This window comes from Cololabis saira, chromosome 23 (assembly GCF_033807715.1).
Source record: "Cololabis saira isolate AMF1-May2022 chromosome 23, fColSai1.1, whole genome shotgun sequence".
Classification (NCBI taxonomy): Eukaryota; Metazoa; Chordata; class Actinopteri; order Beloniformes; family Belonidae; genus Cololabis; species Cololabis saira.
The window spans coordinates 22,480,007-22,492,670 of NC_084609.1; the positions used below are offsets into that span (position 1 = coordinate 22,480,007).

Sequence of the window (12,664 nt, forward strand, 5' to 3'; positions counted from 1 at the left end):
AGAGAAAAGCCTATCTAAAGTTGAATGGAGCACTTAGTGTCTGTGTGTAAATTTCGTTTTATATATGTGTATGTATACATATATCAGGCATCTTTTTCAAAAACTCTCACCTCCCCCAGACACTTCCATCCATACCTCCACAGGTAAACCGTCAGGACCATCTGCCTTTCCACTCTTCATCCTCTTCAATGCCCTCCTCACTTCAACCTCAGTAATCTTTGCTACTTCCTGGCCCAGGACGGTCACCTCTTTTGCTCTTCATTTGCATTCATTCATTTTCTTTCATCAACTCTCTCAGATGTAAGTTACTTTGAATAAAAACTTTGGTTGTTTTTAAATGTGCTATATAAATAAAATTGACATTGACAAAGGCTTCTGCTAAATGACAGTAGTAGTAGTAACTCCTTATGTAGTCTTTCCAATGCTGGATATATGGATGGATATATATATATATATATATATATATATATATATATATATATATATATATATATATATGAATGAGAGAGAGAGTATGTACACACATGTAATTCCTACACACAATGTCCCCTCCTATTATAGGAAAAACAATACACACTGAATTAACTTGAAGTTGACAAAATTAATAATAACTGCAAACTGACAAATGAAAATCAGACATGGCTTATAAATTGTGGTTCAACAGAATCAATAAAAAAAGAAAGAAATTGAGACTTGAAAAAATTGGAAATATTGGGGATAATTTGTGCATCCTGTAATTATCACAAGTTCAGTCTTGCTCTGCTGTTTGGTGTCATGCTGTTCACCCCACTGAACATGAACCAGAGAAAGTAAAGGAGAGAGCCGTCTGAAAAAAAATTACAGACAAGCATGTGAAAGGTAAAGACTATGAGACCATCTCTAAACAGTATCATGTTACTATGACGACAGCTGTACATGTCACTCAGATATTTAGGACCCACTGGACTCAAGACAACCTTTGTGAGGAAACCTTTGCAAGAGGAAAATTGAACTGGAGAGACAGATAATACAAATGATAACCTAAGAGCCCAGAACAACTTCAAGAGAGATTCAGGTTGATCTCCCGAGGTCGAGGTACATCAGTGTCGGATCACCCCATCTGTCACTGTTTGAACCAAAGTGGATGACTTCACTGTTGAAAGCATCATAAGATCATAAAGCAAGACTGGAATTTGTCCAAATACATATTTAAAAGCCTTAAAGCTTCTGGGAGCGTGTCCTTTTGACAGATGATACAAAGCTGGAGCTTTTAGACAAATCTCATCACCAAAATGAAGCGTTCAAAGAAAAACAAAACAAGAAAAAAAAAACACTGTACCTAATGTGTGTGTGTGTGTGTGTGCGTGTAATTATCCTTCTATTCAGAATTTCAGACCAAATTAAAAGAAACACAGGGAACAATAAGGCAATCACATCAGTTTCACAATCAAGATGAACAGTGGCAGTAAAGCAGAAGACAGCTGGATGACATTATTTATGAGCTATTTATTACAAACACTGTAAATCGGCTATGTTCCATGCTCAGCATTGTTCCTACTGTTCATTTACAAGTCTTCTGTAGTTTCACGTAGCATTAAAATGGGCCTGGTAATCAGTATAAATGGCTGTGATGTTTAGATGAACTCGCTTCAGCACAAATATGAGTCTCCATCAACAAGCTGTTTTGTTTTGCCATGTTTCTATACATTTCTCACAAGTTGCAGGACCTGAAAATATCTGAAACGAGGACACAGCTGGGAAAGCAGAGACCGATGCGAGAGTGATTGTACTTCTGAATGATTTCTAATAACAGTCCATAATAAAATCAGATCGATAGGTCTTTTGATAAAAACAAGGCTACCGTGTGATAAACCCTTTTGAGGAGATAATCAACCAAGCAGCATGACTTTCAAATGTACAGTATTCCGGGTCATGTGTGCCTAATAAAACCATACTAAATAATGATGGAAAAGAAAAATTAAATAAAAACAAAACACAACTAAAGCTATAAAATTAATTGTCTCTGATCAAAATGGCTAGAATACATGATTTAAAATCTATGAACCCAAAACAGAGACATTTCTATTTATAAGACTTCTTGCATGCATTACTGATCCAGAATCTTTGACCTTTATTTAATTTGTGCTTTCGTTTTACAATTATTATGTACAAGTGAAAGCAAAGTAACATAACTTAAAACATGACAAACACAGATTATAATTTGTGCGCTTTCCCAAGTCGCCATCACAGAAGGTAAAAACACAGAAGAGCTTATTTACTTCCTTTGTTGTGCATCATCGGCTTAACCGTTAACAGTCTGTTCAGTATTCCTATTCTCCTTTTGCAGATCCAAAACTGTTCTGATTGCAGCAAATGTGGGTCCCCACTGGGGCCACTTCTGTTGGAAGACTGAAATCATCGTTTATCCAGCCTTTTGATCAGTCTCCTTCCACCGCTGCATCTGTAGATGCATCTGCAGCTGCATCTGCAGCTGCATCTGCATCTGCAGGAGTGGACTGCTCCATAGTTTCAGGTGGTTCTGCAGTCTCATTGACTGGAATCTGAGGCGTCTCCTCTTTTAAGGAGTAAGGAGGAATGGAAGTTTCTTTGTCTTTACTGTCACTATCAGCAGCTGGGCAGCTTTCCAGCTGTTCAACATTAGCGGCCTCGTCCTGCTGCGACTCCTCTTTGGGAGGCCTGCCTCCCTCCACGCCAGCAACCATGTTTTCCGTCTCCTTTTCGTCCATCTCAGTCTTTTCATCCGTCTTAGTTTTTTCATCCGTCTCAGTCTTTTCGTCCGTCTCAGTCTTTTCGTCCGTCTCAGTCTTTTCGTCCGTCTCAGTTTTTTCGTCCGTCTCAGTCTTTTCGTCCGTCTCAGTCTTTTCGTCCGTCTCAGTCTTTTCGTCCGTCTCTGCCTCCATCTTTTCGTCCGTCTCAGTCTTTTCATCCGTCTCAGTCTTTTCGTCCGTCTCAGTCTTTTCGTCTGCCTCAGTCTTTTCGTCCGTCTCCATCTTTTCGTCCGTCTCCATCTTTTCGTCCGTCTCCATCTTTTCCCTTTCTGGCTTTATTCTGTCCGTTTGGACCTGTGCTTCTTCTTGAGGAACTGAGTCGTCTGTCACCGAAGGGACTTCCATCTCTGCAGAGTTTTCTAACTTACCATCTCCAAAGGAAGCCGCATTTAACTGCTCCTCTTCTTCATCAATCTCATCCTCTAAAGGGGGAATCATCTGCTCTTCTCTTCCTCCAGGGAAGATCTTGTCTGGATAGATGAGCCTTAGCTGCTCCTCAAAATAGTCCTCCAGGTACAAACCCGCACTCCCGACCTCCGAAGTAGACTGTAGGAATGAGAAACTTCAGTTAAAACAGAAGACTGTCTTAAAATATAGAAAACAATTAGCTTAATAGCAGACATATCAGGAAAAAATATCTCTTTTTCCGTGCTTGAAAACATATTTTTGTGAAATGATGTCAACACCAACTCCGGAAAAACCAATCCATTTAACAAGTAAGGCCACCTAGGTCCAAAAATAAATAAAAAGGTTTATTAGCGGGTCATTCTGACTTGCAAGGGAGCTGTACTGAGCCAGTTGAGTACAATTATACAACCTTCAACCATCAAATCGTGATGTGTTCACTGTACCACGGAAAACAAACAACTTAGCATTTTCCCCCAATAAGCAGCAACTCTGCCTCAGTAATTATGTAATTCAAGCAAAGTAATCTTTTACCTGAAAAATTACCATATTTCAGTAGACTTGCAATAAAAAAAAAATCTAAAAAAAAAGAAATAAAAATGCAGAAGTAAAAAGGTTTTGCGACATTCTGCAATAACCCTCTAAGATTGAAATTTTTCCTTTTGTTTCTTTGAGTGTCCTATAAATGACTATGAAAGACCTTTTCTGCACTTGAAAGTAAGTATGTGGACGTCTGAAGTGACTACCAGATCAAAAACTCCAAACTTCAGACGCAGGGCGCTGCAGAGATGATTACCCAGCCTATCAATCTTTCCCTTCCACCCAAATTAACAGGATGCAGAATCTTCTCTGCCCCATTGGAAGACTGAGCAAAGCTGTAACAGTGACTTGAAAGGATGCGCACCCTTTGACGGCGAGCGCCGGAGTCATGAAACCAGCTGCCATGAACGGAGCTGTCAGGATGTGCTGAGAGGGGAGCTGTTGTACTGCGTCTCTGTAGTATTTTACAAAAAAAGCAAGCCACAAACATTTTACTCAGGATGTCTCCGTAAAGATGTCATCCATGCTTTCGCATAACCCTGGCATTTTACATCTTTGAGAGGAAATTAGACTTCTAATTTGTTATATTTTACTTTCTTTTTTTAGAAATTAAGCAACCCGTTCACCGGTTTGTCATCAACAGCCTTCTACTGGCAAACACTGATTAAAAAGCAGCTAATACAATAAACAGTTCTCAAAGTTAGCTTTATAAAAACTTAAAATGGAGAGAAATGGAGCAGCAGTGACACTCGGGGATGTTTGAGGACTGAGATTTTGAACACCTAGGATGTCAACAAGAAAGATCAACATCAAATGGCTGAACTGTAGATGAGAGAAAAGTAAGCGTTTGAGAATTAAAAAAAACGAGTCAAGCCTTCCGAGTTTATTGAATGAAATTTGTGTCCCATCATAAATGTTGGATGACGGCTCAGAGCTGTAGGACAGCTCTTAAATGAGGCACTCGATACAAAAGAGAGGTGTGAACTCGTAACACGGGCTGTAAATGGAAACGTAGGTCAAAAGGGAGCCATGACCCCCAACAATGGTTGCAACTTGTTAACAAAGGACAGAATGAAGCCCCTTTTCCATATACAGTTTTGGACTCGCCTCAGTCGTTTTCCATTAGAGTTCAAGACCACCTCAATGTGGCTGGGGCCTTCACGGCAAATTGCAAAACGCTGCAATTACCTCCACATCGCCCCATCCAGCTCCCTCTGGATGCGGTTGTCTGCCACGAGGCATAAAAACATGTGGACTTCGTCATTGCACCACAGAGTAGGTTTGATTACCATTTGTCGCTGTACCAAAGTTCAGCTGTAAAGTAAAGATTATTGCTGGGTTTTAAATATGGCGGGTGTGAAGAAGTTGCTCTCAAGACTCCTCAGATATTACTGTCTGGCCAATCAGGGGGCTGGGACCTGGTGACGTTGCATTTTCATCCCAACTCAGCTCGGTTAGAACCCCGGGCAAGCAGGTGCCAAAAAAAGCAGGTGCTAACTGGTACCATCACCCGGTGAAAAACCCATAAAACAAGTAGAGTCAGGTACCGAGTCAGGTACTAGTGGAAAAGACCTTTATCCTCCTCTTAGTTTCAATAAAACACACTAATGAAATGTAACTATTGCTGTTTCAGGGCAATTATCTTTTGAAAAAAGGACAATCAAAGTCAATACTAACCTTGTAGTACTTGGCACAGTTGAAAAATATGAGTCTGACATCTGCAACAAACCCTTCAGGACTGCTGTAACCGTCCACGTCCTTCGACTGCAGCTTCTTCTTCACTACTGACAAATCCATCGGGGTCTTTATTAGTTCTTTGTACCGGCGCGTTTCCTACGCAACAAAGACCACTTTTAGATTATAATACATTTACTATTGACTTGAAACTTTAATTCAGAATCACAAAAGATGTTAAATACCCAGACAGGGGAGAATAAGGACCCTCTTAGATACTACGGACAAATCTAAATCTAAAATGTTTACAGCATTTTAACTACTGTATTTCACCATAAAATAAGAGAGTCAAAAACAACAATTTCATTATATATTTATGAGTATTTTCATATGTTTTTAAGTTATTATATTATTACCTTATTAAAAAGGTATTGTAACAGTATTTTTATTAAAAAAACTGTAATATAACAGTCATTTTTGTGTTTTATTATGCATTGTTGCTTATACTTTTTTCTGTTTTTTGTTGTTGAATGACGGCACATGCACGTCATTAATTTGTTAATCAATATGCACTGTCCTCCCCTAATGAAAATGATGAAATGAAGTGAAAGAGTCACATCTACTGGTGAAACACTGAGGAAGGTGCGTTACCGACGGAGTTGCAGCCTGCTGGAAGTCGGCGCTGAAGTCAGTACAGAACATGCGCAGCAGGAGTCGCTCACACTTCTGTATGTTTGAGAAGATTAAAGTCATCATTTATAGAATGGAGATATAAACTTTTATTTATAAACATCTGTAGCGTTCACTCCGAGCAACATCGTGCTCAGAGAAGTGAATGGCTGCCGAGTGAGCGTACCCTTCTGTCAAGAGGTGGGAGGATTTCTGAGACTGTGCCGTCGCTTTTGTCGCAGTTGTACTCCATCTCCGGGGAGTCCAGATCTCGGCAAAAAGAGCAGAACCACTCCCCACTGAGAAGAAACACCAGAAGAAGAAAAAAGATAAATATAGCACATTTGCAAAAGTTTTGGCAGGTCAGGTCAGGCAAGTGGGAAAGGCATGAGTCTCTTTGGCAGGAAGAATAAGCAGACTAATTACTAGGTGTTTTACAAGCCCTAATTCTTGCCTAAAGGGAGGATAAAAGGAATTAACTGAGGCCTTTCCCTTTTTACCTCTTCATGCACAACTTGAAACTGCTTTTCTGTTAGAACTATTTGAAATCATTTACTCGATTTAGCATGCATGAGGTGTTATGCAGGAATTTGCTCAACATTCCCAAATAAGATTAATACCAGACTACATCTGTCCTGACTGCTTAACATGCTGTCTGCAGAGCAAGAATCAGCTGTCCTCACACAGAAACACTATTTTACTCTTGACAACCATCTGCAATGTCACAACTGATGAGTACTGCTCAGGTTTTCATAGAGACTCTATACGTTAATGTAGAAATAACCTAACCCATAATTCTATATATTATCTATTCTATATATTATCTCAACGACATCCTGCGTGGCTGAAACATTACACTGCACATCCTGTAACACAAGAATATATAATAATGTCAGCAAAATGTAGTCACTTAGTTCCTAGATTAATCACTGTATGATTATAATACATCTGAAAATATTTTAATATACTGCTCAATAAAATAAAGGGAACAGTTAAACAAGACAATGCAACTCCAAGTCGATCACACTCCATTTGCACATGGAGTCCACCGGTTCCAGGGCTGGTTCTGGGTCAGTACTGGTGCTGGTTCACAACTCGTTCCACTTGGGAACCAGCTGAGAACCGGTTTGTTTTTTCATAGCTCGGGTGCTAAGGTGAACCACGTCATTACGTCGCTGCAAACGTTGGTTACGTCGCTGCGTAATTGCTTTGGCGCGAAAGTTGAAGCAACAACAAGGTATTTGCTCTAATACGGACTTGGTCCGCGTAGCCCCCTCCATGGACCATGTCGCTAAAAGACAGGTTGTCTCCTCCACAGACCACTGATGCTTTGCTGCATCCAGATTAATACGTTGCTATTTCGAAAATGACGCTGTGTAGCAGTCTTGCTATTGCTCTTAACAACTCTGCCACTTCTGCAAAGAGTTGGTGCTAGAGCCCTGCGTGGGACTGTTTTCTTCATCCCGCTCCCCTTGAATTTCTGACCATTACCACCCGCAACATGTGTGTTACACTCCCGCCCGCTCCTGCAGTGTTTATATACACTCCCGCCCACATCGGCAAAACTCTGAGAATTCATGCCCGCACACTAATAGAGATGCATCGATTTTGTGTCTTCTCCCGTCCCACAAGAGAAATGTCCTAGACAAATCTATCTGATTTACTGTTAACATGGTAATTGTGGAGCTTGATGGATAATTGACAGTTCATAGGCACCTGACCGAAAGTTAGATGCAAATCCATCATTGTCATCATCGCACAAGCTATTTCGCCTTTCGTGCACACATCAATTATGTGATTGAGGTTACACTTATAACCTCAAGTAACACTAATAAATAACATAAAATAAACAAAGTTAACGAACGAAACAAATTAATTTAACAAATGAAACACTTGGCCGTTACATTGCTGTGGAGGGAGAGAATGTTGCTGACCCAATCCCGTACGATTTGACGATATTAGATCGTGAAGGATTACAACATGAAGACGATCTTTCAAACTGCAGAGATCGTGGGATCGTCTAGGACACATTTTATAAATTGCAGTTTTCTGCTGATGCACTGACTCACGATACGTATTGATGTCTTCAACTTGACCAAACAATCATAGCGGATTACGGCAGTGACACGCTTCCCTACCTGCCTCCTTGTTTGTGTGTGTAGGTAGCGCATGGAGAGCGATGGATGAAGGCCAAATGGAGTTGGTTGCAAGAAAAAAATCCACCTAAATTATATGGAATTGGTTTGGATTGGATCGAGCTCAAGCAAATGTAATTAGCAAAGTTTGCACGGAAACCGTTCGCACGTCGGGTGGTAACACGATGAATCTGTTGAATCCCCTGAAGAAACAGCGAGGGGCCAAAACGGACATTAACATTTGACAAGTCAAGCAAGCGATGGAAAGAAGTAACAGAAACGGTTACCTTTTTTCTCGCAAAGTACATGGTACCGTTAAAGACGCTACAAAAATGAGGTGTTCAAACGCCTCCGTATTGACTGTCTCCTGTGTCAATTGTATCTCCTTTGATTGTTATATTTGAAAAATAAAAAAGACCTTGATAAAAAAAAAAAGAATTTAAATAATAAGAACGAAAAAAACTAGCAAAACATGAAAACTAACACAGACAAAACGTCAATTATTGAAACCGACAACTACAATCACTCAAGATATTGTTTTCTGGCCCCATTTCTGCATTGAGGACAATAGTACACTGCTATACTAGTTTTCAATAACGTGTCAGACGGCTCTAAACCAAATTTTAGTAGTCTCATTAAATGATCATCCTCAACAACATGTATTGTCTGTTTTTATTTTTTCAATTTAAGATTGTGATAAAATCAAAATCACGATTTTATTAAATAAATAAATAAAAAAAGAAATCGTGATATTTTTTGCCATATTGCCAACTCCTACTACTGAGCCTCATTTTGACGTGTTTTATTCAATTCAATTTTATTTGTATAGCGGCTAATACAACAAAAGAGTTTTATGGGCATTTCATCAAAGTTGGATCAGCCTGGAGTGTGTTTTTCCACATTCCTTTTTGAGTGTGACTCAAAATCCAGACCTAACCTAAATTGGATTTCCATTGATCATTTTTGTGTGATTTTACTGTCAGCACATTTAAAGTATTTAACAATAATAATATTTCATTAATTGAGATCTGGGATGTCTTATTTTTGTGTTCCCTTTATTTTTTTGAGCACTGTGTGATGGCAAAAGACAACTCTTGCATTGTTTCAACACCACTGTGGATCACTTCAAGTTTTTGATTCATCAACTGTGTGAAAACAGTTAGCGGGACCAAACTCTGATGGCGGGAAAAATGCTAGAGTTCGATGGTTCAGGCTTTAAAAAGATGCACCCCTATGTGATTTTTTTCTTCTTTTTTTTTTTTTAAAAACACCCCCATTTTCAATACGTATTGTACTTTAAAGGTGAAAATGCCTGTTATCGCCTTAAGCTGAAAGATTTTCACTCCCATTAGATGAAGATTAGATTTTTAAGGTCAGAAAATTAAAAAGCTGACACTTATAGTGATCCCAATGTGAAATCAGAAAAACTGAGACGTTAAGTTTTACATGTTTATTTGGATCGTTAGCGAGATCTCAATCGTTGATCTGTCTCTCACCTGAGGGACTCGTTCACAGCGGGAACGTGGCAGGAGAGGTGAAAAACTTTGGGACATTTGTCGCAGCAGAGCAGCTCTCCTCCGTTCTGACAGACAGCGCACCAGTCCTCGTTAGGGTCTTCCTCCGGCCCCGTCCTCTTTTCAGACTCGGGTTGCGTTGGCGGCTGAGGATGATGGCCCTCTGAGTTTGACGCGGGGCTTGTGGCCGATGCAGAAGCCTTCTGCTGCCGGGACTTTGACTGAGCTCCGGTGCTGCTGTCCGGCAGGCTGGAGCCGCGGCTGGACTGCACCTGCAAGCAACAACATATCGGTGAAGACAACCCTAGTGATTAAAACACTTCACATTTGTGCAATCAAAGTTTCTCTTACAAAATGAACTTCATCCTCGTCCTCTGGTTCGTCTTTAATGACGATGACGGGCCCCGGGGACTGCCGTCTTCGCCGCTTGGAGACGGGCGCTGATGGCAGTTCAGAGGTTTGCTTATAGGAAGGCATCCTTCAGTGTACAGAAAACCAGAGAGGAGACGAGATTGAGATCATAAAACAGGTTAAAACAGAAACACTTGACCTTGACTACTTGATTTAAATGCACTCCGTACTTTGTACTGCTCCTTGGTACTCCCATACTTCACGTATTGTGTTGAAGTTTGGGGAAACAGTTACCAATGCACAATTAATCCATTAGTCACATTACAGAAACGAGCAGTGCGAATTATTCACAAGGTTGGATTTCTAGAACACACTCATATTTTGTTAATTCAGTCAAAACTATTAAAATTCCATGATCTTGTAAAATATTATACGTCAATAATCCTATTTAAAGCATTCAACAAATTACTACCAAGTAACATACAAGACTTTTTCACAGTTCAAGAGAGAACTTATAATTTGAGAGGATATGGTGCTTTTAAAATACCTAAAGTTCGAACTACTCGTAAAAGTTTTTGTGTGTCTGTATGTGGTGTGAGACTTTGGAACAGGCTGGATATCCAACACAAGCAATGCCAAAACATCCACAGATTTAAATTGCTATATAAACACATGGTCTGGTCAAATCATAAAGAGAGCGGGTGGTAACACTTTGTTTAATCACAGCGGTCTTGAAATGTTTGTAACTGTTGTTCCTCATTTAGTAAGTTTGTATTGTCCATTACCTTCTGGTGCTGTTGTTCTTACCATCACTGACGTGTATGTATGTACTATATGTCCATGTCCATTATGTCCATTACCTTCTGGTATTGTTACTCTTACCATTGCTGGTATGTATTATAAATATAAGTTAACGGTTTATTATAAATATAAGTTAACGGTTAACTATAAATATTACTATATACATTGTTCCTGGATTTGCAGGCATTGTGGCCATGAAATGCATCTGCATTTCGTAGCCCCAATGTGTGTGAATTTAGGTGAGGTGAACTGTAGAAAATGTTTTTATTATAATTTGATATAGGTATTTTTTTCATTTTTTTGGTTCAAATGTTGAGACAGGAGGAAGCCTTAAAAAAAAAAAAATCTGTCAAGTTGTTAATGAGAAACAGGGGTGGGATTAAATAAGTTTTCTTCTTCCCACTCCCTTTCGAGTGTTGACGAATTAATTTGTATTTTGAACCTGCACCTGATAAACCTGATAAAAGGTATTTGTTTAATTTTATGTTGCACGCAGGTAATTTATGTTATGTTCATTGCTCGAAATAAATAAATATGAAATGAAAAATGAAATGAAAGCTCAAGAGAGCCTTTTTATCTTTAGGTTGTCATGTGCCACAGATTAGGAATGACACCATTTGCTAAAAAGGTGAAAATAAGGTTCAAGCTCAACCAAATGAGACAAAAGAAATGCAGCTTGATAGTTTAGGTTGTCTTCATGTCCATCTTACCGGAGCAGCCAGCAGTCAACCAGAAAACGGAATAATCTCTGATAGAGTTCAGGAGGCTATCTTACCCGGTGCTTCTGTCTGAAGAGGAAGGCTTGGCCATCGGAGAATCCTGTCTTCCTTGAGCTGAAAACAACATTTGAACAGCTGAAAGTCAGAAGGAAAAAAAAAAAAAGGGGGACTAATTTCGAATTAAGAAAACAACTGTTTAAAGCACAGACCTGTGACGTGGCCGAGTGAGATGGTTCTGTCTGTGGTTCCAAAAGACACATTTGGAACCATACTGGGTTTGGGCACAGAGATGCTGATGGAGGGGACGGATCCATCAGCTTCACTCCTCTTCAGGAAAGAGGACTCTGCCAGGTTTCTCTGAAAATAAATGTAAAAAACAAGCGTCGATGGAACCGTTTTCTACGAAAATAATGAGTTCATTTAAAAGCAACTGATTAATCCTCTGGCTGCCGACCTGGTGTAGCGACGTCTGCGTAGCCGATGCTCCTCCAGTGTAAGGGTTAGTGTAACGGGAAGCCTGTGACACCTCCATGGGTTTAGGAGGGAAGCTGGAGTTTTGGATCAGATCTCTGAGAGACTAGATGCAGAAAACATGCGACAAAAACACAAAACTTTTAGGACCTTTTAACACCACACAGTTTTGTGAATTGAGACAAAGGAACAGTAGCAGAAGCACTGATTCATCTTTATCCAGCCAGCTCCGTTGAAAGAACGCAATATATCCTAGTAGATAAACCCACTTGAACCAGCCCAGGAGAATGATAATCACATTTTATCAAATCTATTTTAGGATGTCCTCATGAACTGAATCTTGAGTGATAGAAAAATAACTGGAGCATGTTGTTGAGAACGTCACCACATGGAGCTAAACTTTCTTATCACAGCTGCCTACTGTGCATGCAGAGCTGTACTCGGTGATAAAAACCATCTGCAAACGCTTTATCTTTGAGCAACAGCGTGTTTCGCATACAAAACTAGGGCTGGGGATCGATTCAAATGTCAAGAATCGATTCGATTCCGATTCTTAAGATTCAGAATCGATTATCAAGATTTGATTCGATCCGATTCGATTCCGATATTGATTTGGG

The 12,664-nt window shown here is 39.8% G+C and overlaps 1 protein-coding gene across 2 annotated transcripts in view; it reads right to left on the reverse strand.

Moving 5' to 3' along the window:
• Window positions 1-1,471: 1,471 nt before the first annotated feature.
• Window positions 1,472-12,664, reverse strand: part of trim24 (tripartite motif containing 24) — a 28,446-nt gene continuing 17,253 nt past the window's right edge. For both annotated transcript variants that reach the window (XM_061715189.1, XM_061715188.1), the window contains exons 11-20: window positions 12,031-12,153; window positions 11,786-11,933; window positions 11,633-11,690; window positions 10,057-10,183; window positions 9,688-9,977; window positions 6,244-6,355; window positions 6,039-6,113; window positions 5,391-5,546; window positions 2,983-3,314; window positions 1,472-2,892 (exon numbers count right to left, since the gene is read on the reverse strand). In XM_061715189.1, the coding sequence (XP_061571173.1) occupies window positions 2,418-2,892; window positions 2,983-3,314; window positions 5,391-5,546; window positions 6,039-6,113; window positions 6,244-6,355; window positions 9,688-9,977; window positions 10,057-10,183; window positions 11,633-11,690; window positions 11,786-11,933; window positions 12,031-12,153 (1,896 nt within the window). In that variant the 3' untranslated portion in view covers window positions 1,472-2,417. The remainder of the gene's footprint in view (window positions 2,893-2,982; window positions 3,315-5,390; window positions 5,547-6,038; window positions 6,114-6,243; window positions 6,356-9,687; window positions 9,978-10,056; window positions 10,184-11,632; window positions 11,691-11,785; window positions 11,934-12,030; window positions 12,154-12,664) is intronic.